Below are 27,333 nucleotides of genomic sequence, written 5' to 3'. Positions count from 1 at the left end.
TGGGCACGCAAGTTCATAGTGCTTATAACCTTTTTAAAGAAAAAGAGGGTCAAATCAAAATGTACTTTTGTGGTAATCTACAAGGTTCCCAAAGATTTTGCTTTTGATTATTCTGCACAAATGGCCTCCTGGACTGAGCATCAGTGATCAAACTGAGCATGAAGTTCTACCTTCACCACCAAACTTGACACTGAATGTGCTCACTATTTAAAAATGTAAAAGTTGACTTTATTGATTGTTTTAAGTAATCTCCACCTTTTCTACATTTGATAGTTCTATTAACTTAAGAACTAAAATTAATCTTATCTGACAAAATTGAAGTACCACATCCTGTTTACTGTCAATTACTGTCAATTACTATTACTGTCACTTTATAACTGTCTGCTACCTCAATAACTGCTATGTGCATAGAACACTATCTTATAGTATGTTATGTTTAGATTTTTAGAAACTGTCATCTTTTTGCACTACTGAGTACTGGTCGGCGCTGCACTGTCTATTGTCCTGTTCATTGTCAGAAATTTGTTGTACTGTCCTGTTCTTTTTGCACATGTTTGCACGTGCACTTTATATAGGTATATGTAGGTTTTTTTTATATAGGTATTTTATTTCGTTGTGTTGTCTCATGTGGTCCTGTGTTGGTCCTTTGTTGTTTTTATGTAGCACCATGGTTCTGGAGGAACGTTGTCTCGTTTTGCTGTGTACTGTACTAACTGTATATGGTTGAAACGACAATAAAAACCACTTGACTTGACTTGACTTGTTAGCCGGACAAATAAGACTTCTCTGTTTTTAGTATAAGCATGTGCTTTGATCCTGAAGGAAACCACAGTATCACAAATTTATTTACCTAATTGCATGTTATGGATGTAGCATTCCATGACATGCTGATGCCCGTTTTAACTGATATTGTTCAATTTCTACAAATACTGTACATGCACTGTTAATGCAGATACAAGGTGAAGAATAAATACATTTCTTAGTTGTTTCCAAGTATTTGCTCAATTATTGTTAGATATGATGCATATATGCAAATTTGCTGCTGCCGGATTTGACTCGATAATCGACAATTGCAGATCGATAATTAAAATTAAATGATACATTTTTTTTTAAGGCCTTTCTTAGTGACAATGTTCAGTTTTTATATGGCTTATTAGGGCTAAAGAGCAATGAGTGTTTGCTCCCTACTATTTTTGGGAATATATTTAATCTTAAGAAAACATTAATTGAGAAGAATTTATTTTATAAATGCTACTGAATACTATGCTTTTTATGATTTCTATGCTGATAATTCCCCCACGTGGAAAAAGAGGCAAGTCCCTTACTTTGATCTTACTTCTCATACATGATCAGGCAACACTGCAACTGGTATTTCACACACCCTTAGTGCAGAGTGTCATTTTAAAAAGAATGTAATTAACCATTCTTTAATTTCATTCTCACTGGTAACCATTTGGGATGAATGTCATAGAATGCCAGAAGGGGAACTAAAATATAAAGTTTCTGTTTGGAATTAAACAAAATGGAAAACATTTTGTTTTAGTCCCTGTTTGGGGGTTCATAATGCCTTTTAAAGTTAAATCAATTACTTAAGTTATTCCCTTATTATTCCAGTATTGCCATATGTCATCCCAAATGAAATCCCAGTTTATCAAATAAAAGAGGAAACTAAAATTGGCACAGTATTTTATTAGAGTGATTATACAGACACAATAGATTTGTACTATACAGGAAGTCATTGAACAGGGCATAATCACCACAAAAGAAATGATCACTGACTTCAATGAACAGTCTTGGATGCTCTGTACATAAACACACAACAGTTAGAAAAGTTGAGGTTGAATTCTGTCTTAAATTGCTTTGTGTTGGTTTATAGAAAAAGAGCTTGTCAAAGAATGAGAAAAATATCACAGGTACAACAAATCACACAAATATAGTAATTTACGTTGAATATATAAGAAAAAGTGTAATCAGTTATATGCTATTTTTTATTTATCATTTATTTTATTTTTTTAAGTAAGTGTCACTCTGGCGATTGAGGTTTAAAAAAAGATCTACCCCAGAACTTCCTTTACGGCAATATTTTAAAACAATGACTTCAGTGACTGTATGTGTTCTGCATGGGTCTAGACATCAAGTTTGGTCTCCCAACCCTTAATGAGACCTTGTGCTATTGCTAGAGCTATTCTTGTCTATGGACCATTGAGGCATTGATGCATACAGTAAATTTTGACTGTCTTTGGATATATAATATATTGTTTACACCCAGCCTTGTACATACAACAGAATGTTTTTTTTTTTTTTTTTCCATATGAACACATTTTCAATAGCAAGCACATGAGCTACATTCACAACATGTCATCATGCTGTTAGTTACAAGTTAGCCTTCTTTATACATTGGGTGCATGTACAGTGATGGTCTGTAGAGGGAGCAACAGTCAACCAATTACACTGCAGATAAAATGAAATGTAGCTTATTTTTTGTTACTTTGAATGTTTTTATGAAAAGTAATACAGGAACAGAAACAGTCATTCCTCCAGTTTCTCAACCTGAGAATACAGTTTGACTAATGATATAATGCTTTATAACGCTATATAAACAAGTGGTTGACAGCCTTCTTCTAAAGTGGATAGTTTACCTAAATGAAAATTCTTTCAACAATTTCTCAATTTCAAGTCATTCCAGACGTATTATCTTCCTTGGAACAAAGGGAGATGTTTGGTAGATAGACAGCCTCAGTCACCATTCACATTCATGGTATGGACATATCATAAACGTGAATGGTGACTAAGACAGTCAAGTCACACAGTTTTGGAACAACATGAGGGTGAACATTTTCATTTTGGGGTAAACTATCCTTTTAACAAAAAAATTTTATTTGATAGAAATGATAATACATTTCTGTTGTCAGGTTGAAACCGAAAAGCACACTTTGGTTGAAGGAACATCACCACCAGTGCTGAAACCTGACTATATTCAATTAAGTTCTCTGAACAGTTCACAAATACACTGAGGTTTAAATGTACATAGCTACACAGGAGAAAAGAGAGAGAACAATGATACATTTAAAAGAGCAGTCCAAAAACAGACACTTTCATTATGAATCTAGTCTATTGCCATAGCACTGAGCCAACTGCCTTCCCAATATCAACATTACAATGTTGTAGCTCTGCATGGCTACTAATCAACCACTAACCAACCTTCGTTTTATATTCTCTTGCATTGTCCACTCCTAGAAAGTGCATAAATAAATCCAAATAGGACTGAATGTGCAATCAAGCATTAATTCTACAATATGAGGTCTATTGTGATTCCATCTGAATATAACCCGTCACACAACAATGCCTTTCTGAAGTCAGTCAACAAACTGAAAATTCCAACTCATGACCACACCTATCAAAATGTACTGTAAAGCTTAGGTGAACCACAGAGCTGGCGATATGAAGTGTTTACTATAAGACTCCATACACTTGGCTTTATACAACTTTAATATTTTTACTTGTGCAAATAGCAAAAATCTTATATTCAAAGAATATCTCATACAAGCGCTCATATATATCAAACAGACAGTGAAGTTGTTCATAAGATATTTTGTAATACTTTCCCCACAAAAAATATCTGAAGACAATCCCATAGGGCTTTTATTTATGGAACATAACATAAATATTCATGATTTATAATACGTTTGTCATATTACCTTATCTATAATTGTAATGTAGTAAATTCATACCTTTGAATTTGTTTGACCATCATAGCTAAAATAAAGGAACACAGAAAATAGATAAAGTAATACTAAAAGCTTAGGATAGTTATTCAACATTCAGCATTTTGAGTTTTCAGATTGGTTTTTGTTCTTTTTTTTTCTCAGAATCTTAATTGTGCAGGTCAGTACAATGCCTTTGTAGAAGTCCATTATCAGGTTATGAGCAGCATACTGCTTAATATGGAAAAAGTCAAAAGTTTTTTTTTTTTTCTTTTTTTTTTGTGACCCACATTGAGCTGAAAGACATTAGTCAGTGAAGATAGATGCCATATTTAATTTGAAGCAAGTGAAAATTAGGCTGTAAGTGATTGAAGGTACAGTACAGTAATGTTTAATTTTCACAGTGGAGATTTTCCAGCTTTTTGCCAACAGGGATTTATTTATTTATTTTCGAAAGATATATTTTCAAATTGACAAATCAACGACATCCTTCACAGCCTATTTTTCATTTGCCTCAATTTAATATGGCCTACTCAGACAAAGGTCTATTGCGGAAAAGGACTTGAGCAAACTTGGGTTACACTCCATGATTCAGGACACATCAGAGGCACAACAGATCTCTATATCTCTCCTGCTACTGGCCCAGTATCCTCCTTTGACCCAGTGATTTTAGCTAGGCCTATTTAAAATCTGATATGTGGGGAAGTTTTATATGAACTTCATTATCTGTTAAATTTATTCTACAAACAGGCCATTTCTGTATAGGACAAACCAGTGAAGGGTGGCTTGTTTTAAAAAGAATCATGGATGCTACCAATATTTAGTTGCTGATGTACGTTGATTATTGTGTCTTTTAGAGAGAGTTTATTATTGCAGCTGGACTAAGTAAGGCCCAAAATACTTAAAATGATGTAAAGAAGAAAGAAAAGTGCCTTATACCTAAAATGGTTAGTAATGCACAAAATGACTAACAGCACTGTCTGCTGCTGTGGTAACAAAACAAAGGTGGGAATGTTTCCATCCATTCATTCGACTTCCCTTAACCTTTCTTTAAAGTGCTTATATTTTTATTTAGACTTGAATGGAGACTTGTCTACACATAGACAGTTTTGACCATGTAAAGATTTCCCTAATCAGGCCATTTGATTGGGATATTTGTTAAATGCACATATGAGGTACGTGAAAGCTTAGTATTGCATATATAGAAAATTTAATTAAAACATAAAGATAAATCATTCAACATTCAATGTTGTATCTTGATGCAGTACTTGACCTAGATCTGATTCAAAGAAGTCACTCAAAGCCTGTCACTTTTAGAACATTGAATAAGCTCGGGATTACTGGGGCAGTAACAAGTGGAAGGCAGATTCTGTCATGATAAGCATGCAACCACACACTCATACAGATGCATATCTCATTGTTAACCTTTTCATCAATCCTTGTAACAGCCCTAATCAAGGCCCTGATTATGAATGAATTCAGTGCATAACAGGAGACAAAACTAGATAGGTACATTTCCTGAAGAAAATGTGAGTGGTGCTTGCCGTGGCAAAACTCGTCAAACAGCATGTTATAACATGAAAAGAGCAAAAATTATGGTCATAAATAAATCAACCCAGAAGTCTGTATGATTTTCTGGTGCAGAAATATGTGATTTGTTACTCGGTTGCTAGGGTAAGCCCATGTGGTTGCTATGCAGTTACCAAGGTAATACAATACATGGCTCCTTTCCATCCTGAGTGAAATAAGTCAACCCGGAAGTCTGTAGTGTTTTCTGGTGAAGAGAGATGTGATTTGTTGCTCGGTTGCTAGGGTAACCCCATCTGGTCGCTAGGCAGTTACCATAGTGATACTAATGAAGTCTCCTTGCCATCCTGGTTGAAATAAATCAACCCAGAAGTCTGTACGATTTTCTGGTTCAGAAATATGTGATTTGTTACTCGGTTGCTAGGGTACTCTGTTTAGTTGCTAGGGAGTGGCTTGGCAGCTGCCAATCATGAAACTGCAAAGGCTGCTTGTCAGTATGAATGATATAAACCAACTCCCATGCCTCTGTGACATTCAGAATGGAAGATATCCCTGTATGGATTTTGGTTGCTATGGTGCTCGACAATGGTTGCTAGTGAGGGGCTAGGAAGTGTTGAGGTGATTCATGATTGGCGGTTTGCTGCCCAGAGTCAAACGAGACCACTCTTGTGTTTCTATGACACTTCTATCCATAGATATCCCTTTGATCTCTGTCATTAGAAGTCTATGGGACTTGTTGCTAAGGTGCTCTAAATTGTTGCTAGGGCGTGGCTTGATAGATTCAAAATGATCCTGAGAGACTGACTGGTCGTCTGAGTAAAATGAGCCTGCCCCCTTGTCTCTATGACACTGTGATCCAGAGCTATGTTCAATACAAAATCCCTATGCCATTTCATTTCATGGGCCGTCCTACACCATTGTAAGTCAATGGGGGCAACTTTGGGCAGCTCTTGCCCCCAGGGGTGCAACATTTACCCCATATTGAGGTATGCTCTTACAGAGCCTGCCAGCCTCTTCAAATGTGGCAAATCACACGTTTCTGCGAAATCCTCGCTCGGAGCTGTGACGCGTCAAAATTTGTCGCAATGTTAAGTCTATGGGATTTTTCGGCCGCTTTTTTGCCCCTGGGGCAAATACCGTACCCCCGATCGCTTATAAAAGTCATTAGCACACGTGTCCTCAATAGGCCGTTCGATTTGACACCTCATTCGTGGGTATACGCCAAACGGTGCGGGACGAGTTAGGTGCCGAATTTTTGTACGGAGATATAATAAAAATAAAAAAATAAAAAAAATAATAAGTATGTGAGATTACAATAGTGATGCTTTGCAAGCACCACTAATTAGACACTTAATGCGTAACAGGCTGAAAAAAAAAACTGAACTGAAAATACTTGCAAAACTATATACAAATATATATTGTCATGTCCAGCTGATTAAAAAAAAAAGTTAGTTAAACATTCATTAAAATTATCCAACATTACAGTAACCTGGATATGAATGTCAAAGGAAACCAACAAAGCCTCAAAGAGTAAATAACGTCTTCCTTCTCCATCTTTGAGACTGGGTCTATGGCAGTGATGGGGAATGTTTTGTTTAGAGTCTCTGTGTGATAAAGCAAAAGTATTTTCTTGGACAGCAATCAAATTCATATACGTTTATTTTATCTTTCAAAGTCTGGATAAATTGTGTAAGGCTAATTAATGTATTTCTTGGTTAGACATGTATACTTTTGCAAGAGTACTCCCCCATCACTGCTCTATGGAGTTCAAAAGGCCCTCAGCAACCTGTACTGGAGCGGCCCTCAATGCTGACCTTCAGCTGATATGGGAGGAAGGAAAATTTGGGTAAAATCTGAGGGTCTTCCTGTGACCTCCCTGATTCCCCTCTCTCTGGAGCAGACCATCTCCTCTTGCGGCTAACAGCTCTCTCAGCACCAGAAATGTATGTTTTTTGAGGGTTTACGCCCCCATTCTCCAATAGGATCAAAATGTTTCCAGGGTTGAGATTCTCAACCAGTGTTCCTGCAACACTGTTCTCCTCTCCAATAGTAATTTTACGCCCCCTATTGAAATCCTCCATTTGGGCTGGTCGTTCCTCAGCAGGCCCATTTCTTTTGACTCCTTTCAAATGAGGGTTGTTGTGTTTCAAAACAGAGTTTGAAAAGTAATCTTTCTTTTGAGTGCTATTTTTCAGGCGTTTAAGGGTGAGAGAGATACAAACATCACCCACAGAGAGCTTGGCACAGGAGAGCGCTAGCAACTGGGTGGTGCGGTCAGGACAGCAAGATGACCAACCTTGACCAAACACGAAGAAAGGGTATTCCACCAGTACCTCTACACATACCTAAAATGGGAAAAAAAAAAAACATGAATAATATTTTTGTTTCAAAGATTAATTCAATGGTACTAAAGGTTACTGCTAACAGGGTTGAGTTTGAAAAAATGAAACACAGGCTGCATCGAAAAGCTGAGGTAGCGGTGTTGCTGCCTGAATGCCCGGTCAGTGAATGACTTTAAAGGCAGCGAAGGCACCTTAATGTAATGTCTGATATAAAACAAATTTGAGTGAGCTTTAGAAATAACCAAACAAAAATTTTGCAACTATAATGTTTATTGCTCTGTGGAAATAATAAGTTGAAAGAAAAGTGATAAAATGGACATTACAAATTCACTTCTTTCAACCACTCCTTCAGACGGCATTTTAGTTTTTTCAACCAAATGCTGATTTGCACACAAAATTGTGCAATATTATAGGCATTGAAGGACACATTTATTCTGCCTTCAAAAACAGACCCGGTGAAGGCAACTCATTAGACAGGATATTGCAAGAATATTTAAGTATTGTATTTTGATTTGCTTTGATGCCTTCCTTTCTCTGAATACAGCCTCCCAAGGCAGCATTTTCCAGCTTCCGGGCACAGCCAAGGTCACTATAAAAGCTTGATTAAAAAGAAACTGTCTCACCTGTGCTTTGTTCTCTCCAACTGAGAACTGAATAATGACAGCATTGGGTGAGTGGCTGCACTCTATGCGCTCAACAGTGCTGGAGTCAAGCTTCAGCTCTCCGCTCACCTCCGCACTCTGCACAAAGTCCTCTGTCCGCAGATCCTCCACACGCTTCAGCTCACCATCCGCCAATTGGATAATGGAGCCCTTCATGAAGAACGGTGGTAGGCTTGCTGATGGTGATGATGGTGAGCTGTGAGGGCTTGTGGATGTTGGAGGAGTTAGAGGGACTGGAGATCCCACTACACTGGCTGACATAACAGGCAGCTGTACTTGGGATGGACTTTGCATTGTACAGGGGGCATGAACTCCATCAGATCCTGTGATTTCTTTGCCATTCGGTAACACTGAAGCTGTAGCTGCAGGTGGGACTGTATTGATGAAGGTTTGAGGCAGAGCAGCTGATGGATTGGCTGCACTGGGTATGACAGAACAGCGGGTGGCCTCCGGCTCCGCAGTAGATGGATTGATGTTAGTTGCACTCACTGGAATGAGCAGCGAGGGGCTGCCTGAGATCACCACGTGCTGTGGCAGGTTGCTCGGGTAACCAGCAATTGCTTGCTGGGGCCCACTAGGGGTACTAGTGATGTAGCCAATAATTGGGAGCTGTGTGGCAGAGTAAAGGCTGGTGGAGAGCTCCTGTTGGAGAGTGTTGTGAGGAGCCTGCAGGAGTGTGTGGGAAAGTGTGGAGGCTGGAGATACTTGGCTCTCTGAGGAAGTACGTGCTGAAACTCTGGACATTGGCTTTCCTAGGCAGATCCCTCCTCTCTCAGCAAGGTTCAAAGATGAGTGGTCCTTACCCAAGATCTTTTGGAGCTCTGGGTTACTCTTTGCTGCAAGGTGGCTACTGGAAACCAACATCAGTGATGTCTGCAGCTCTGCTCTGTCATGAGTGGCATAGTCCGCAGGGAACAGAACCTGAGCTTGGGTCTGGAGACCAAGACTCTGAATTGGCTTGTGGTTCTGGTCACCCTCTGTTTGGTTGGAGACTCCTTTTGCCATAGTAGTACTGTGTTTAACAACTGTAACCTCTCCTAATGAACCATTCTGCACCTCTCTGGTATGGGAGTCCAGCTGCCTTGCGATGATGCCATCAGTGTAGTGTAGCACCACTGGTGAGTGGGTCAGAGCCAGGCCATGAGGAGCAAGTACAGTTGAGTGTGGATGGATTTGAAGGGGCAACTGGGCAGCAGTAGCTGAGCAAACTGTCAAACCCAGAGGAGCCCTCTCTACCTGGATGCATTGACTGTGAGATACATTTTGTACAGAAGAAATCATATGTTGATTCTGTGAATCAATGCTGGAAGCTTGGGAGATGCCAGCATAGGTGGCCAAGACCTCTTGTGGTGTCTTCCTTGGCTGTGTTGGACTGTTTGTGGATGGCACAATCTGAGAAGAGATGTAACTTGTATAGGGGCCTATGAGCTGGAGATTGGGAGGAAGTTGTGTATACTGGACAGAGCCTATGTTTTGAGGAAGGCTTGTTGAGAGAACAGTAGAATTTGCTGTTAGCACAGTAGGCCCAGAGAAGACTCCTCTGTATGTTGAGCTACTGGAAGAGAATGAAAAGCCACCAGATGTTGTTGCTGGAGGATATTCTGTCACCACAGTAAGAGCCTTATTTGATGGTGGGGGACTGTCAGGCTCGGTGCTATTACTCTGTGATAGACCTGCATTGTTAGGGATGTGGGCCATGCTAGCCATGGTAGCAACGCTGGCTAACCAAGCCAAATTCTCTCCACTCTGTCTCTCACTGGCAGCAGCTGACACGAGCACCTGCTTCTCTTCCAGGGCTAAGATCTCCCGCTTCTTGGGCGGAAGGCACTCATTACTGCGCTCCTGGTTAGACTTCATGGTCTTGGAGCTTTTCCCGTATTTTACCCACAAAGCTTGATCAGGATGTTTCAAAGTGCAAAGTGGAATTCTGTTCTTAATATTTTATTTTCCCACAACTTTGCTACCTTTTTTTAACTTAGTCTCGCCCATTGTCAGACCTCTTGTTATCAATGGATCCATGAGCTTCATATGGAATCATCTCACTGACTGTTGGTGCTTACCTTCATCAGACAAATAGAAAACACAAAATTAACATTTAAAAGCACTTATTATATTCCTCTCTTAAAGACCAAAGCCTTTTTATGCACTGACTTTTGCCTTTGAACTCTCTATCTATGCTCTAGCCATAATATGTGCCTAGAAGTAGCATATTTTGTGGCATACTAAATGTGGTTTGGGAAGCAGACAAAACGGAGGGACCTTTTTCTACATATGGTAATGTCTCTGAACACTAAGACCTCCTTTTTATCTTTTATGTATATGCAGTGTAAACCAGTAATTATCAGTTGAGAGAAAATCAATATGATCATGCAACTAGAAACCATACATAATAGTGATATGTGTGTTTGAATACATGGAGAGAGAAATAAAAAAGACAAAGGGGTGTGTGTGTGTGTGTGTGTGTGAGAGAGAGAGAGAGAGAGAGAGAGAGAGAGAGCGAGAGAGAGAACACTGGCTCTCCTGACCCACATTGAGCTCTGCCTGCAGCAAGCATAGTTATTGAGTTAGAGTGTTACACTGGAGAAGAGAGAGCAAGAGAGAGCAAGGGAGGGAGAAATCCCTTCACCACAGTAGATCTGCACCAATCACTGTCCTACTTTCGTCTGTTACAGCTTACACCACACACAGCCATTAAAGGCTTCAGTCTATTGTACACAGAGCACAATACACATTCGTACACCATTAGCATATCCCTTGGACTGATAACCATGTATATACATGTGATTTGGTGCAGAGTGCTCACGTATCGAAGAACAATAGAATTATAGTGCATAGATCACAGTGTTACTCAGTGTTTAATGCATACATTATACCAGAAGCACATTCAAACCATTACTATATGTTTGTACATATACACATTACTCCATTCATCTGTATCATTTTATGCAGAGGGATCCATGAAAAAAATTTGTTTAAAATAGTATGAAATAATATTATGTCCTAAAACTAAATAGAAAACACTGACAATGTACAGTAGATGGGCAATATTGTTTAAGAATATACATAAGCTTCCCGGTTCTGAGTATTTGCTGGTAGAGGAAAATGTCTACAAGTATGAGCAGAATTTTGCATTCAGAAAATCCAAAAAAGGTTTCTGTGAGGGCTAGGTTTAGAGTAGGGGATAAAATTATCATTAACTCAAAAAAACAGCAGCCGTCAACAGAGCTTGACCGATTGTGAATTTTGACAAAACTGTTAACTAAGGCAGTGGAAAGGCCAAAAAACAATTAATCGGCAGATCGTTTTTAAAATCGATTTATTTAATGATTTTCTTACCAAAGATAATTTTCTTACCATACTTGTCCACTGTCGTGTGGGGAGCGGAGATGAGCGGGCATTTTCAATTAATTCCTATGGGAGTTGAGGACCAAGCTCGCCAGGAGGATTGTGGGATTGACAGCAGTGTGGAGTAATGAAGCTGGCATCTTTCTAACTGTAATCGTGCATTTAAAAGATGTCATTATTGCTTGTGTACTGAAAGCAATAATAAAATATAGCTGCAAGCAGCAATTATCGGGGTTCAAGCTGCTTCGGGCCTATAAGTTCATGTGAATAATCATGAGAGGTATACATTTACAACTGGTTAACAATAGACATGTTCTGTTGTCCAAAGTTCCCTGTATGTTATGATTATGGACTGGTATTGTCACAGAATGTGATGTTTTGGAGATGAATGCAGGAATAGTATTTTTTTTGGTTGCCATGACGTAACTGTTATCAGAATGAAAGTCTAGTCATTATGTTGTGTTACATGAAACTTGGATGTGGGATATTTCTACTTGATATCATTGATGTTTGATCATAATGGCATTTAATTGCATGATGGTCATAACATTATAAGAAAACAAAATTGGAATTGGAAATGCTCGCATTTGCGTTACAGGAACTTATAGAAAGATTACAATGTAGCATGATTACAACAGGTGCCTTTGCAAGTGTTAAGCAAGTGTTATCATCATGTAATGCAGAACATTTGCTTCACAGAGTGATATTTTTTAACAAAAGTTAAAGTGTAGTACCAAGTTTGTGCATCTTTCTAGTTTTGGAATGTCTGTGTGATGACAGACCTCACTGTCTGGGCAAAAGTGGACTGCAATAATTTGTAGGAATTTCCAAGTTAGAAGTCTAACACCATGTGGTGTGCCATTGCACTTAGTAGAAAGGTAGAATTATGTTTATTTTTATTTTATTTTATTATGATATTTATGATAGATTGGTCTGCATAAATAAAAATGACAAGCAGCAATAAATGAAAGTTCATTATTACAGGGAGGTTTAAAATAAGTAGATAAAAAAACTCTGCTTTTGTTTTTACCAGCGTGAGAACACACACTTTGTTAGAAGTCTGTAAACACAGTCAAATATGTCTTAAGTGAAAACAGGCCAGACAAAAAAATAGGATATGATCAGATAGGGTCTGTTTATTAAACTACGCAGTACGAGCAAGTACTGGTGTCAGGTTACATCGGAAACCAAGCGCTACTTTGTCGAACACTAATAAACCTTTTCGTATGCAGATCTAAAACAAATAATAAACTTAACAAGAAACAACTTTGATTATAAATGGGAAATCCATTGAGAGTGCTTTTGTATACCTATTATTTCTCCATAAAAAAATTCAACCGTTAACAGCACTCAGCCAATGACAAACACGAAAATATAAAAATTGTACCTCTTGCAGTGTGTTCCACAAAGAGTCCTGCATGAAAATGCTATGTGCAAAATAGTTCTCGTGAACGAACATGACCAGCAGAGTTGCCTCCGAATACTACATCTCATGTATAACCGCCTATACACGCTTCTAAAATAAATTTTGTTATTCTATGACACTGCTCTCTTTTTTTTTTTTTTTTTTTTTTTAATCTTTTAGCATGTACACAATATTGAATCTATTGGTGCAATAAATATTAACTTTATTTGACATAAACCAGGAGTATTCAATTAAAGTTCCAAGAGGTCCGGTCTCTACATATCCTTGCCAGTAAATGTCTGGACAGTATCTTACATGGTGACAGTAGTATACTGTGGCCAGGGTTGGGAGGGTTACTTTTGAAATGTATTCCATAACAGATTACAGAATACATGCTGTAAAATGTCATTTGTAATGTTTTCCGTTAGATTACTCAAGGTTAGTATCGTAACCTAAATACTTTGGATTACTTCTTCAGCACTGGTAGATTTTTTCAGCTGTTTTGACTATAAAACTCTGCCAGTACAGTAAGACAAAATACACATGTTAAAAATACATTCTATGAAAAACCTAAATATCTTACGCAGTGTTGTTTCTAAAACAACATAAATCAAACTGATCTTATTTTTAAGGATTTTTAGATAATTTTACAGGAAAACAATACAAATATTATCATCAAGAATACGATTTTTACCCTAATATCAAAGGTCTTACTAGAAAAAAGAAATTATGATCAAATGTGAATTTTCTTGATAAAAAAATATGATCGTGCCTGGTAACATATGCATGTAAAATGGCTAGAAATATCATTTTAGTTTTGCGTAAAGCTGACAATTTATACAAGGTTTATTTCTATTTCTTGTGTTCCAAACTTACTTCAAATGTACTTCTCTGTCCGCTCGTATGAATGTAACACATCATAAGAAAGTGTTTCACTGCTGTTCAGATGCACTTTGGATAATATAATTTATATAAAAGTTTTACATCTGAAAAGGACTAAATATTAAATTAAACAAATAACAATAAAATCCAAAGTAATCTATTCAGTAATCAAAATACATTTGAATTTAACTATATTCTAATTACAAATTATTTAAATTGTAACTGTAGTGAAATACTTATTTTTTTGTATTTTAAATATGTAATCCTGTTACATGTATTCAGTTACTCCCCAACCCTGACTGTAGCTATGAAAAGACATAAGGAATGATTTCTACATTTTATGAAATAGTTATTATCCCATCATTATTTTCAGTTATTATTTGTTGTTCCATATGGAGTTAAACTGGAGTCTGTGGATTGATTGTTTGATTATGATCACCTGAAGATTTATAGCACATTCTTTCTATTTAACTATCGAGAACAAGTTAATTGTTACACTGACGAAGGCAGACAGCCGAAACATTGTACTATTTTTATCTCCTGTTTGAGATTAAAAAAAGAATGTTATTTTTAGAATGCAGACCTTTTTGCATTTTCAATATAAAATAGTTATAATAAATGTACAAGTTGGCAGCAATAGTACTTTGTAAAAGAATAAAAATCAGTCAAAACAGTCTATTCAAAATTAGGCAAGGCTTATGACATTGGGACCACAGAGACAAAGCCAAAGTAGTGGGGTTTGGGGAATATTCTACCAAAAGATTACAATATTTCACTAAGTTTGCCAACTGAGAGCACTTTGGTATGAGTATTAAAAGATAAAATCAACTGCTTGTTTTGAAGCAGTCCAGTATTTATGTTTGAGTATTTGTAAATACTCAAACAAAGGGGCAGTGGTGGCTCAGTGGTTGAGGCTCAGGGTAACTGACCAGAAGGTTGGGGATTCAAGCCCCAGCACCACCAAGATGCCACTGTTGGGCCCTTGAGCAAGGCCCTTAACCCTATCTGCTCCACGGGTGCCCTGCACTCTGACCCTAGCTTAGCTGGGATATGTGAAAACTAATACATTTCACTGTATATATATATATATATATATATATATATGCCTAAACAATGTGTATAATGTGTGTATAATGTGTGACCAAAAAATAAAGGATTCTAAATATCTAAGGGGCATAGCAGGCCTTGTGACTAAAGAAAGATACATTATGGGGGTTCAGGGGTAACCCCCGAGAGAAAATGTAAAAGTCTGAATAGACCGTTTTTATATTTTCCATGAAGTGAAAATCTACCAACAACAAACAATGTATATTAAAAAATAAAGCTTCAAATACTGTTAGCTAAATTTAAGTAGGACTATAAATGGAATATATAGGCCTACAGTATATAAGATAATGGAAACATTCTCATGAAAACTCTGTTTTCCCTTGCCATCTATGCCAGAGATGAGGACATCTTTGATTAATTTTCACAAAAATAATCAGTTTGTGAAAGACTTTAAACATTCTGGTCATAAGAAAGGCAACTTTAGGCGTAAAAAATCGTAATTGTTTAAAGCTGGAAGCACGTTGTCCTGTCACAAACCTGGTTTAGCTGAACGGTCGGATTCATTTCAGACACATGAAGATCACTTTGCTTCATTCTTATTTTCTGCAGTGTGTTTTAGAGAAAGATGGCAGTATCTATATTGCTGCCCACTGTATATTTCTGCTACTGCCTACTCGTTAAAATAACCACGTCTGCAAACTGTGCTGAGGAGTGTGAACGTCAAGGTGAGCATGCACACGGAGCACGAAAGGGTAGGCCTATAAATGAAGCATGTTCTGTAACAGAGAAAAATATTCGAGGTTACAGCTCCAAAAGTTAAGTTCTATCTATGCCCAAGAGATTGCGCTATACACAGCTACATTGTTTTTTTTTGCACTGATCACTTGAAGTGCAGAAATGCAGAGATGGGTCAGCCAATGTCTTGATGTCTCGCGGTACGGATGGAACCCAGCCAAGTTCCGGACCCTGACCGTGATCCGCTAAATGGTGACCGTTGATATAAACCATAAACTTTTTCTATTATTATTATTTGACATTCATGACTTTTTATCAAAACAGACATTTTAAAATATTAGTTAGTTAGTTAGTAAAGAAACATAGAAATTATGAGTTTAAATTTTTTTTTGTTGCAATTACAAGTGACGATCACGGTGGATTGTAGCTGCTCTTATTAAGTGCCGAATTAACGCTAGCTGTTTTCTCATTTCTTTTCCAGAGAACCGGATTTGTCTCGTGTCCCCACATCCAGGGAAGCGGTAATCATGCCGACACAGAGATGAGCCATCGCACTCGCACCCTGGATTTGAAAGCATGCATTGAGCCTGATGGTCAAAGATTTCGGGCCATAATAAATATAAATAACCTGTTAAATATTTCTCAGAGGGCTGATGGCATATTCACTGTTCTTTTACAAAGTTATTCATGTTTAAATGTAGGTCAATTTAATATTGATACGACCTCAGCTGCAAGTTTAAATTTAATTCAGAACTGAGATTTAAATGTAAAATAATTAGCAGTAATTAATCAACAGTATATCATCATTCATCAATATTATATCATCAGCAATTGAATGTCAATTGTCATATGTGTCCTTTTTACAACATGTTGCAATAATAATTGCAAATTCCATGTGAATGATGGCATTGCTTTGTGATGTGTCTGTGCAAACAGACTGCCCGTGTGAATTTGTGGCATTGCTTTACGATGTGTCAGTGTGAACAGGCTACACATGTAAATCTGTGGCATTGCTTTGCCATGTATCTTTGCGAACAAACTGTCCATGTGAATTTGTGGCATAGCTTTGTGATGTATCTGTGAGAACAGACTGCCCACATGAATTTGTGGCACTGCTTTGCGATGTGAATTTGAGGGCTGGAGGGGAGTGTCCGTGTGACCATACACTACACGGACGTGCTTAGCTGTTGCGCACCGTCTTTGTGTTTACATCAGACACGTTTACATCCGTGTCCTCGCGTGAACATCGACGGGGGAGAATACAGTGGTGGATGCTGCGACCAGTCCAAACCTTCTGGGAGTTTAGGGCACCCCTGCAGCCGCTGGTTCAAGCCCAGGTAAGCCCGTGCGTTAATTTGGCCCTGCGAAGATCAATGTGGACCAACTACTCTTGAATATAGCCGCTTGAAAAGTGATTACTGAATGGAGTATAATGAATATTTTGAAAAGGTTATTGAGAAACATAAACTCATAACGGAAAAATCTAAAACCCCATTGCCACCAGCTATATGCATTTGGCAATTGTTCCCAAAAGAAGAATGAACTGAGAACTTGCGTATCTTGCTGATGGAGACAAACTGTGCTGAGGAGTGTGAACATCAAGGTGAGTAATGGAAATAAGAAACAATCAAAATCTAGAGCAACTGTTTGCTTGGAAATGCAAAGGCATTACATGTGACATGATTGTGTGTTTCTCTCATGCGAGTGAGTGAAAACAAATGGCAGCATAACAAAGTGATGAAGGCCAGCTGTGCAGAGTTTATAAAGCATAGGCTGGATTATGGTTGGATGAGATGCCTGAATTGAATAAATGACGTAATGCTTACTTCGAGTCTATCTGAAAGAACTATCGCTTAGGCTTCCACTTCCAAAAAGCAACTATCGGCATGATTAATCGGTAAACCCGATATTTCAGTTGACCTCTAATAGCCAATGGACAGTCCCCATGATTTGTGTGTGTATGTGCATGTGCATCTCTTAATGGGTTTTGTATTTGCCTGTCTTTTTCCAGGAGCATTACTGAAATATACAAGCAATTCAAAATAGCTAACTTGAACTAACCATGCCAGGCAATACAGATACAACAGTGATGCTCTATTTCTGTTTTCTTTCTGTTAGTGGCCAATCTAGTGCTATAGTGTTGTAAAGTCCATGTCAACAACCCCCGCCACCACCTCTAAACACACACACACACACACACACAGGTGCAGCTAACATTATGAGGACTCTCCATAGACATAATGATTTTTATACTGTATGAACTAAATATTCTATCCCCTAACCCTAACCCTAAACCTAACCCTCACAAAAAAAGCATTTTTAAATTTTCAATAAAACATTGTTTAGTATGTTTTTTAAGCAATTTGAATTCTGGGGACACTAGAAATGTCCTCACAAACCACTTTTATAGCATAATACCCTTGTATTTACCAGTCTGTAACCTAAAAAAAGTCCTTGTAAACCACTTAAACCTGCCCACACACACACACACACACCAAAAAAAAAAACAATTATATCATTGTGGGGACTCTCCATAGACTTCCATGCATTTTTTGGATTTTATACAGATCTAACAATAATTTCTTTCCCCTTACCCTCACAGAAACCTTTTTGCATTTTTAAATTTTATGTTTAGTATGTTTACCAAGCCATTTCCCTCGTGGGGACAGCTGGCTGGGCCCCACAATGTAAGTGATCTCAGGTTTTACTATCTTGTGGGGAATGTAGCATTAACGTTTACACAAACACACACTAGCCAAAAAGCCAGAAAGATAAACAACATGCAGTATCCTTCTAGTTTTTTTTTAACAGTAGACCTCATAATTGCAGTTCAAATGCCATCAATATGCAACATATTCATACCAATAAATACAAACCCAATACACAAAGAAAAGCAATGTTGATGTAAGATGTCTGGTTAGACAAAGACTTCTTAATGTAAATAATCCTGTTTTGCAAATTCAGCTGTCACACAAACACTGTGACAACACAAAGTTAATTATAGGCACTGTTTATCAATGCAAAATACTCAGGATTATAATACTAGCAGTATTGTGACACCTTTTTCAATGATGTCATCTCAAAGATGACTGAACCAGAGGAAAGCGATGATTATTACATATGGATACCAACATAACTGCTCTGAAATGAAATGCTCATATTCAATTCTTTCCTACATGCTAATTTCAGAAGCAAAGGATTTTTACTCATGTATATATATAGTGCCCGTAAGCAGCTCCCCTCTGCACTTAACAACCTTTTCTGTGGGTGTCTGTCCCTTTAAGAGGCAGTGTAGGGTGTCCTAAGCTAGACATTAATCCAAACAGAGCTGTTGCTGCCTTTACAATGACTAAACCCTGCTCTCTCACTCTCTCTCTCTCTCTCTCTCTCTCTCTCTCTCTCTCTCTACCTAAGAGCAAACACAATATACTGAGTGACACTGAATTTTACAGAATTGCACACGGCATGCAACTATTTGCAAAGCAAAATGTTCATAATTTCTGCAATGCATAATGACTGTAATTAGCTATATAGATACAATAATAGAATACTTATTGAAATACATGCACATATTATTTAATTCACCCCTTAGATGAGAATAGTACAGTATGTATATGTGAGCAAACATTTCCTCCTATGGGTGTAATGCTTGGATATCTTTGTGAGGAACCTTACCTTACTTTATAGGGGAGCCTTTAACAACTCTCTCTCTCTCTTTCTCTCTCTGTCTCGTCCTCTTTCTCTCTCTCTGTACTATGAGTATCTCACTGGCAAGCTGTCCTTTGTCCAGGTTTAGCTCTGCTATCAGGTCACACAGGCAATCCTGTGATTTATATTTTCTTCCATGTTCAGTGTTCCCCCTGCCTTTACTCTTCTCCACTTCCTTCAACAATTGCTCATAGGGCTGAGGGTAAAGGAAGTCCCCTTGTCTGCGCTGTTTCACTAGCCCTATGTGTGAGAGCTACAGCGTATGTTATGCAAGGCAAACAGACTGCCAGATTTCTCTCTCTCTCTCTCTCTCTCTCTCTCTCCCTGTCTCTTCACACACACACACACACACACACACACACACACACACACACACACACACACACACACACACACACACACACACAGAGTGCTCTTGAGAACACGGCTCCTCCTCCCCCAGTCAGTCTCAGCAGCTTCATCAGGTATTCATTCAAAAAAACACACTCCACTTGGCAGGGCGCCCAGACTACGCACACACACAGAGAGGGAGGGTGGGAGGGAAAATTGTGAGTAAGGAACCAAGCACACTAGAAGAAACACGTAGCCACAATACAAGCACTACCTCAAATAAAGAACATACACTACGGCACACAGCATGAAATTCTCTTGAGGTAGCCTTTGTATGGTTTTCACAGAGCTGCTATATGTCTCACTCTTTTTCGAGGACTAATTAGTTACCCTCGGTGAAAAAATTATTTGCCCATCTCTGCCTCACCACTATTATGCATGATGTGAGAGTAGACACTTTGCATGGGACTTTACGAAACTGCCCTGAGATGATCTCCCTTGCACCAAAACAAAAAGCCTCCACAGTTAAATACGGACCTCAGTATAAGATACAATATTGAACTGCATTAGATTGTGTATATTGTATTTTTAATCATTTTACATATGTTTGTTGTATAGCTTTGCCTACAACAATTTCCACAGGCCCATATGATTCTATTCTATTCCATTCTTTGATCTAAAACAAACACACATACAAATACCCACATTCTTCTAGATTTAGAATGCCAAGTTGTAACTCACAAACCACTTACAAATAGACAAGTCACTCTCCCCATCACGCACACACTCACATGCAAAATTGTTATCTACGTGCACAACCTTGAGAAGATCTGAAAACACCCTGTGTTCAAAACATGTGCTGTCAACAAGAGCAGAGAAACACTGGGAACATGAAGAGCCCTTCAGCAATATGCAAACTCTAATATAAGCCTGGCCAGTTTTGTTCTCTCTGAGCAGATCCCTGCACTGCATTGGGTGTGTTTGCCAAGCCACAGACAGATAGGAAGCTACCATACACAACATGATAGGAAAGAGCTCCTCTGGTCCCTTTTGGAAAATTTCACAGACTATCCAAATGCTCCAGCACTAACCAAAGCAGACTTCTCATAGCATATATCATTCAACCACAAATGGAAGCCTGACTTATTTTTTAAAGGAATATTCCGGGTTCAATACAAGTTAAGCTCAATTGACAGCATTTGTGGCATAATGTTATTTATCACAAAAATTCATTTAGAATTAATTTGTCCTTTTCTTTAAATAAAAGCAAATATCGAGGTTACAGAGAGGCATTTATAATAGAGGTGAATGTGGCCAATTTTTGGAACTTAATCAATATTATGCCACAAAATATGTTGATTGAGCTTATCTTGTAGTGAACCCAGAATATACCCTGAGCATCTTAATATTTTTGATATAACTAATATAAATGTTGTAGAATCTTAAACATGAATATACTGTAAAAACTCTTAATCCGTATTTTTGTTTTATTTTGCATTAAAAACACCTAAACACCCTTCCATTTCTGCATAAATCTACCACAATGTATTATTAATATATAAGAACGTTAAGGCAAAAATTTAGAGAATTATTTTAATGGCTGCCAGAGACACTAAAAAGTTTGTCAGAAAATACCTGTACTGTACTGTTTTTACTCTGAATGGCTCAATGTATGACTTAAAAGTACTCACAATCATCTTCCATCAGGTCTGCTTTCTTCTCACAATCTCCCAAACGCATTTCCAAACCACTAGACTAAAGAAATGTTGTGCAATTCCATAATTCGTTTTTGTGTATGGCAGATTAAGTACATAACACCTGTTCACTCTGCACACTGACCACCCTGCAGAACTTTCCCAAAACGTTTTAGAGATAGTGAGACATGTCTCAACATGTCTAGACATGTACAAGGGGGAACAGGAGACCAGAGCATGTGCTGAGATATGGACATGGCAGTGGACACCAGGGCCATAACCAGTATACATTGAGAGAAACAGCAGCGCCTCTGCGCAGAAAATAAGTTCCCTTATGACTCAGTACACTTGACATTGCGTTTATTAACACATATGGGGAGTGCCTTCTTACACGACCTAGTTGAAACCTCTCTACAATAACACCAATATTCAAATATTGGCTATGGTGTTTGAACCAGCAATCATCTCTTGTCTAGAAGCCCTCTACCTTCGCCGTTAATATAGTCATCGGGCGGATTCTTCACAGGAAGATTTTTCGCTCTCCAGCAGTGCTCCGACTAACATCACACCACCTTGCCGCTTGATGCTTCGCTGGTGAATGGGCCTCAGCATCCTGATTTCCCACAGCGCTTCGGTAGGGTTTGTGTATCCTTACAAAGCAATTGTATGTATATTGTGTGATGTAAATAGAAATATATATATATATATATATATATATATATATATATATATATATATATATATATATATATATACACTCACCTAAAGGATTATTAGGAACACCATACTAATACTGTGTTTGACCCCTTTCACCTTCAGAACTGCCTTAATTCTACGTGGCATTGATTCAACAAGGTGCTGAAAGCATTCTTTAGAAATGTTGGCCCATATTGATAGGATAGCATCTTGCAGTTGATGGAGATTTGTGGGATGCACATCCAGGGCACGAAGCTCCTGTTCCACCACATCCCAAAGATGCTCTATTGGGTTGAGATCTGGTGACTGTGGGGGCCATTTTAGTACAGTGAACTCATTGTCATGTTCAAGAAACCAATTTGAAATGATTCGAGCTTTGTGACATGGTGCATTATCCTGCTGGAAGTAGCCATCAGAGGATGGGTACATGGTGGCCATAAAGGGATGGACATGGTCAGAAACAATGCTCAGGTAGGCCGTGGCATTTAAATGATGCCCAATTGGCACTAAGGGGCCTAAAGTGTGCCAAGAAAACATCCCCCACACCATTACACCACCACCACCAGCCTGCACAGTGGTAACAAGGCATGATGGATCCATGTTCTCATTCTGTTTACGCCAAATTCTGACTCTACCATCTGAATGTCTCAACAGAAATCGAGACTCATCAGACCAGGCAACATTTTTCCAGTCTTCAACTGTCCAATTTTGGTGAGCTCTTGCAAATTGTAGCCTCTTTTTCCTATTTGTATTGGAGATGAGTGGTACCCGGTGGGGTCTTCTGCTGTTGTAGCCCATCCGCCTCAAGGTTGTGCGTGTTGTGGCTTCACAAATGCTTTGCTGCATACCTCGGTTGTAACGAGTGGTTATTTCAGGCAAAGTTGCTCTTCTATCAGCTTGAATCAGTCGGCCCATTCTCCTCTGACCTCTAGCATCAACAAGGCATTTTCAGCCCACAGGACTGCCGCATACTGGATGTTTTTCCTTTTCACACCATTCTTTGTAAACCCTAGAAATGGTTGTGCGTGAAAATCCCAGTAACTGAGCAGATTGTGAAATACTCAGACCGGCCCGTCTGGCACCAACAACCATGCCACGCTCAAAATTGCTTAAATCACCTTTCTTTCCCATTCTGACATTCAGTTTGGAATTCAGGAGATTGTCTTGACCAGGACCACACCCCTAAATGCATTGAAGCAACTGCCATGTGATTGGTTGATTAGATAATTGCATTAATGAGAAATTGAACAGGTGTTCCTAATAATCCTTTAGGTGAGTGTATATATATATATATATATATATATATATATATATATATATAAGAGTCACTTACGTGTTCACGTCTTTCTAAAGATGTCGTTCCATAGGTGCTACTTGTGTGAGAGGCATATCCCGCCGTCAGATCAGCATGAGAGCTGCGTGTGCTATCTGGGCTGCGCCCATGCAGAGTCAGCTCTCATGGAGACAGACTGCCCTCACTGTGAGGGAATGGGTCTCAAGACGCTTCGCTCGCAAATCATCCTTATTCTAAGGGACGATTCAGCCTCACCCGCCCTCCCACCCGCCTCTTCTGTGATACTCAAGGGTGATGAAGAGGAGGGCGTGGCCGGGCCGTGATGGAGCATGGCAAGTGCTGAATCAGCTGATCAGCAGGAGAGCAAGATAAGGGGCAGCGGGGGGCATCGGTTAGAGAGACAGAGACGCACGTGGCCATGCTGCACATTTGTTTATGTTAAGTTTGACATTAAAACTTTAATTTTACTGTTCAGCCTGTTACCGCTTCCTCCTTACCATCCTTGAACTGTTACATTGGTGCCGAAGCCCGGGAGGAAGGAAGGATGTGCTCTTGCAGAGTCCTCGCCACTGCCATTTTCCAGCATTCCTGCAGGAACCGCGGCCATCTGCCGAGAAGTGGAGGAGAGGTTCTGTCTGCCAGGGGATGGAGGACTCGCTGCCGTCTACCAGGGACCCCAGAGACTCTTCCTCCAGCTGCTCCACCACCTGACCCAGTCCCTGTCCTGTGGCTGCCTCCCAGGGCTCCTGACCCTGTCTCGGCCCTGTGGCCGCCTCCCAGGGCTCCTGACATGGTCCCTACCCTGAGGTGGTCTCCTTAGTCTCCGGGCTGTCCATCTGATATGCTCTGGTCTTCTGGCCATCCACCTGATCTGCTCTGGGCTCCTGGCCGTCCGCCTGATCTGCTCTGGGCTCCTGGCCGTCCACCTGATCTGCTCTGGTCTCCTGTCCATTTGCCTGATCTGCTCTGGCCTCTTGGGTCTCCGGTTCTACCTTAGTCCTCAATCCCACCGGCTCTGCCTCTGTCTTCCGAGCCCCCAGCTCCAACTCACCCCTCTGAACCTCTGGCTCCAGCTTGGTCCTCCGAGCCTGCAGCATCGCTCTGGCTCTCCATCTCTCTGGCTCCACCTTGGTCTCCAGCCTCCTTGACTTTGCCTTGTTCCTCTGCTCCCCTTGCCCTTTGTGCCCTCTTAAACTGCCTGTTTCTCCATTCCTTCCACACTCTATGAACAATTTTTTGTTGTTGTTGATCATCTGAAATCTGCTTCTTAAAGGGGGGCTCTGTAATGTATTCCCTGTTTTTGCCTTAGACTTTTATTTTGTAATTCTTGTTTAGTTCCCTGCTCCTGTTTCCTGTAAGTTTTGTAGTCCTTTTGTAGTTTCCTTTCATGATTGGTTTCCCTTGATTGTTTTCCCAAGGTGTTCCTTGTTCCCTTGTTTACCCTTTTGTATTTAAGCCCTTGTTTCCCCTGGTTTCTTTGTCAGTCTTCACATGTGTTGTCATGTTCTGTGCCTGGTTCCCTGCATTTCGTTTCCTTTTATTCTGAGTTACCTTGTTTATCTTTTGTTTCATTAAAAGCTGCGTTTAGATCCTCATTCCTTGTCACAGCTCTATTCCATAGAATATCAGTTTATATTGAACAGGAGCTGTCAAGATTCAAAGAGGACAAATCTATATCAAATACTATTAAAGGTTCAGTATAAAGACATCATAACAATGGTCCATTTGACTCATGCACCATATTCTAAGGTTTCTGGGGCCACACAACAGCTTTGTGTTGTATGGATTACTTTTATGGTATATTAATAAAAATAAAAAAAATCCCTTTGGGCCTTGACAGTAGTGGTGGTAGTAGTAGTAGTGGAAAAGAGCAGCTTTCCATTTCTTAAAGAAAAGAATGTGCTAAGATTCTACTGTGGAAAAATACAATGAGGGACAACATGAGGGCAGTAAATTATTTTGTGTATTTTCTTTTTGCTAGTCAGCTAACACAGTCATGTCATTTTACAGATACATCAGTAAAGAAAGGAAATTCAAATTATATTAGTCTTTTCTTTGATACAGCACAAAAAAAGAAAGGAAAGATGACTAAAACAGGCAAATTGCTAGCAATGCAAGTGGCAGTCTTGTACTTAAAACATTAAAAAATTATAAAATGATGGGACTTTATCACATTTAAAGCCTTTATTCAGAAACGTATTGCATCCAGAGCCTTTACTATTTTAAAGGACCAAAGAGGATGATTATATTTTTTACCTGAACACCCCACCACCCCCAAAATGGTTAGGTCCCCCCCAATGTTCAAGACATGGTTACAGCCTTGGTGGACACAAGCATATAAAAGAGGACATTATATACAGTAGGATAGACTAAACACAGATTTTTATGGTTGTGATACTTTATGGTTGTGATACATGTCACATAATCAAGCTCATTGGGCCAGTGGTGGCTCAGCAGTTAAGGCTCTGGGTTACTGACCAAAAGGTCAGGGGTTCAAGCCTCAGCACTGCCAAGATACTACTGTTGGGCCCTTGACCCTATCTGCTCCAGGGGTGCTGTTTCATGGCTGACCCTGTGCTCTGACCCCAGCTTAGTTGGGATATGTGAAAACAACTGCATTTCATTGGCTCTGTACCTGTACTCTGCACAATGACAATAAAGTTGAATCTTTCCACTTCCCATTGGACAGTTTTAACAAAAAAATAGCCTACAAACTGTGAAAATATAAACACATTTTTATTGGGTAACATTATTCATGCATAGCGTAAAGAGATCCAATTGTTTTCTTTTTTGTTTACATTTGTGAGACAGATGTTAACAATTGGAATTAATAAAAAAAAATTACATCAGTGTTGTTCGATAAATTAACCAAGGTGAGTGAAACAGGAAAAAGGAGAAAGAGTGAGGTCAATTCAAAGTGGTCTTTCTTATGCCACATTCCCTGCCAAGAGGACACCCCTTCATAGCTACTCTGAAGGGAATAAGGTAACAGTGATCATAAATTGGAGTAGTTTGGAATTCCCCCAGAATTTCCAGAGTTAAACAGAAGAACAGAAAAGTTGTTTCACAGTGTTGTTTGTTTATCCTGAACGCTGACCCCTGAAGTTAATACTAACTTTTTTAATAGCTGTTTTGGATTATTTAGCATTAAAGGAATATTCCAGTTCCAATACAAATTAAGCGCTTTCAACAGCAATTATGGAATTATGACAAAAAATTATTTTTGTCTTAAAAAACTAAAATAAAAAACTTACAGTGAGACACTGTGGCAGGGCAGAGGGCAGGGCCGGATCGTGTTCCTACACACCCGGTCCCGTATTAGGCTAATTATGCCTCTGTGAGGGATAAAGGTCGACTGCAGGGGATCGTGCGGGAGAGAGAGATCGTTTACGGACATGTCCATCGTGTGTGTTTGTGTCTTCTTTTAAGTTTATCATTAAACCATTATTTATATAGTCAAGCCGGTTCTCGCCTCTTCCTTTCCAGGGATCCCTTTACAGACACTTACAATGGAGGTGAATGAATGAGCCAATCAATAAATGTAAAAATGTCCATTGTTTCAAAATTACAGCCACATGGCAAATAATATGTGTGTAACATGATTTGAGTGTGATTAAATTGTTTACCGTTTCTGTGTAAAGATATTTCCAGTTTTACAAAATTGTTTTCTGTATAATTTTTAAATTTTCTGTATAATGTATGCAAAATATTTTCATTTTCTAGCATGAATCTTGTGAAAACAATTATGGAATTGTTTCAAGGTCTAACTTGTGGCAGATACATTATAAGGAAAGGGACCACTCATTTAAAATAACTGGGAATATAAATTGAATTCCATTCTTTCTGTTAAAACGGTTGTTCAGTCGGTAGGTGTATTTTTTATCACTGGAAACTAATGCCCGTCTGCATTGCCAATGTGGCCACCAATTGAACTGAACTTATCTTAAAAGGGACATTACATC

At 39.0% G+C, this 27,333-nt stretch overlaps 1 protein-coding gene across 2 annotated transcripts; it reads right to left on the bottom strand.

Annotated features, from left to right (window-relative positions):
* Window positions 1–1,680: 1,680 nt before the first annotated feature.
* On the bottom strand, window positions 1,681–21,478 carry atxn1b (ataxin 1b). 2 transcript variants are annotated; one of them, XM_052144553.1, is made up of 3 exons: window positions 21,379–21,478; window positions 8,197–10,295; window positions 1,681–7,576 (listed from the first exon to the last, which is right to left on the bottom strand). In XM_052144553.1, exons 2-3 carry the CDS (start codon window positions 10,090–10,092, stop codon window positions 7,010–7,012), a joined length of 2,463 nt encoding a protein of 820 aa, XP_052000513.1. In that variant the 5' UTR covers window positions 10,093–10,295; window positions 21,379–21,478; the 3' UTR covers window positions 1,681–7,009. The 2 variants fall into 2 exon arrangements, with proteins under 2 accessions (XP_052000513.1, XP_052000512.1); XM_052144552.1 differs by lacking the exon at window positions 21,379–21,478 and adding an exon at window positions 19,325–19,602.
* Window positions 21,479–27,333: the final 5,855 nt, after the last annotated feature.

This window comes from Xyrauchen texanus, chromosome 15, assembly GCF_025860055.1.
Source record: "Xyrauchen texanus isolate HMW12.3.18 chromosome 15, RBS_HiC_50CHRs, whole genome shotgun sequence".
NCBI lineage: Eukaryota > Metazoa > Chordata > Actinopteri > Cypriniformes > Catostomidae > Xyrauchen > Xyrauchen texanus.
Note: the sequence above shows the minus strand (reverse complement) of the source record. Positions and strands in the feature narration are given on the sequence as shown.

Bases quoted from the DNA above. Each gene is read 5' to 3' on its own strand.
- atxn1b (XM_052144553.1), bottom strand. From the start codon at position 10,092: ATGAAGTCTAACCAGGAGCGCAGTAATGAGTGCCTTCCGCCCAAGAAG. The intron at 7,577-8,196 runs GTGAGACAGTTT...TTCCCATTTTAG, and splicing joins TTGGAGAGAACAAAGCACAG to GTATGTGTAGAGGTACTGGT.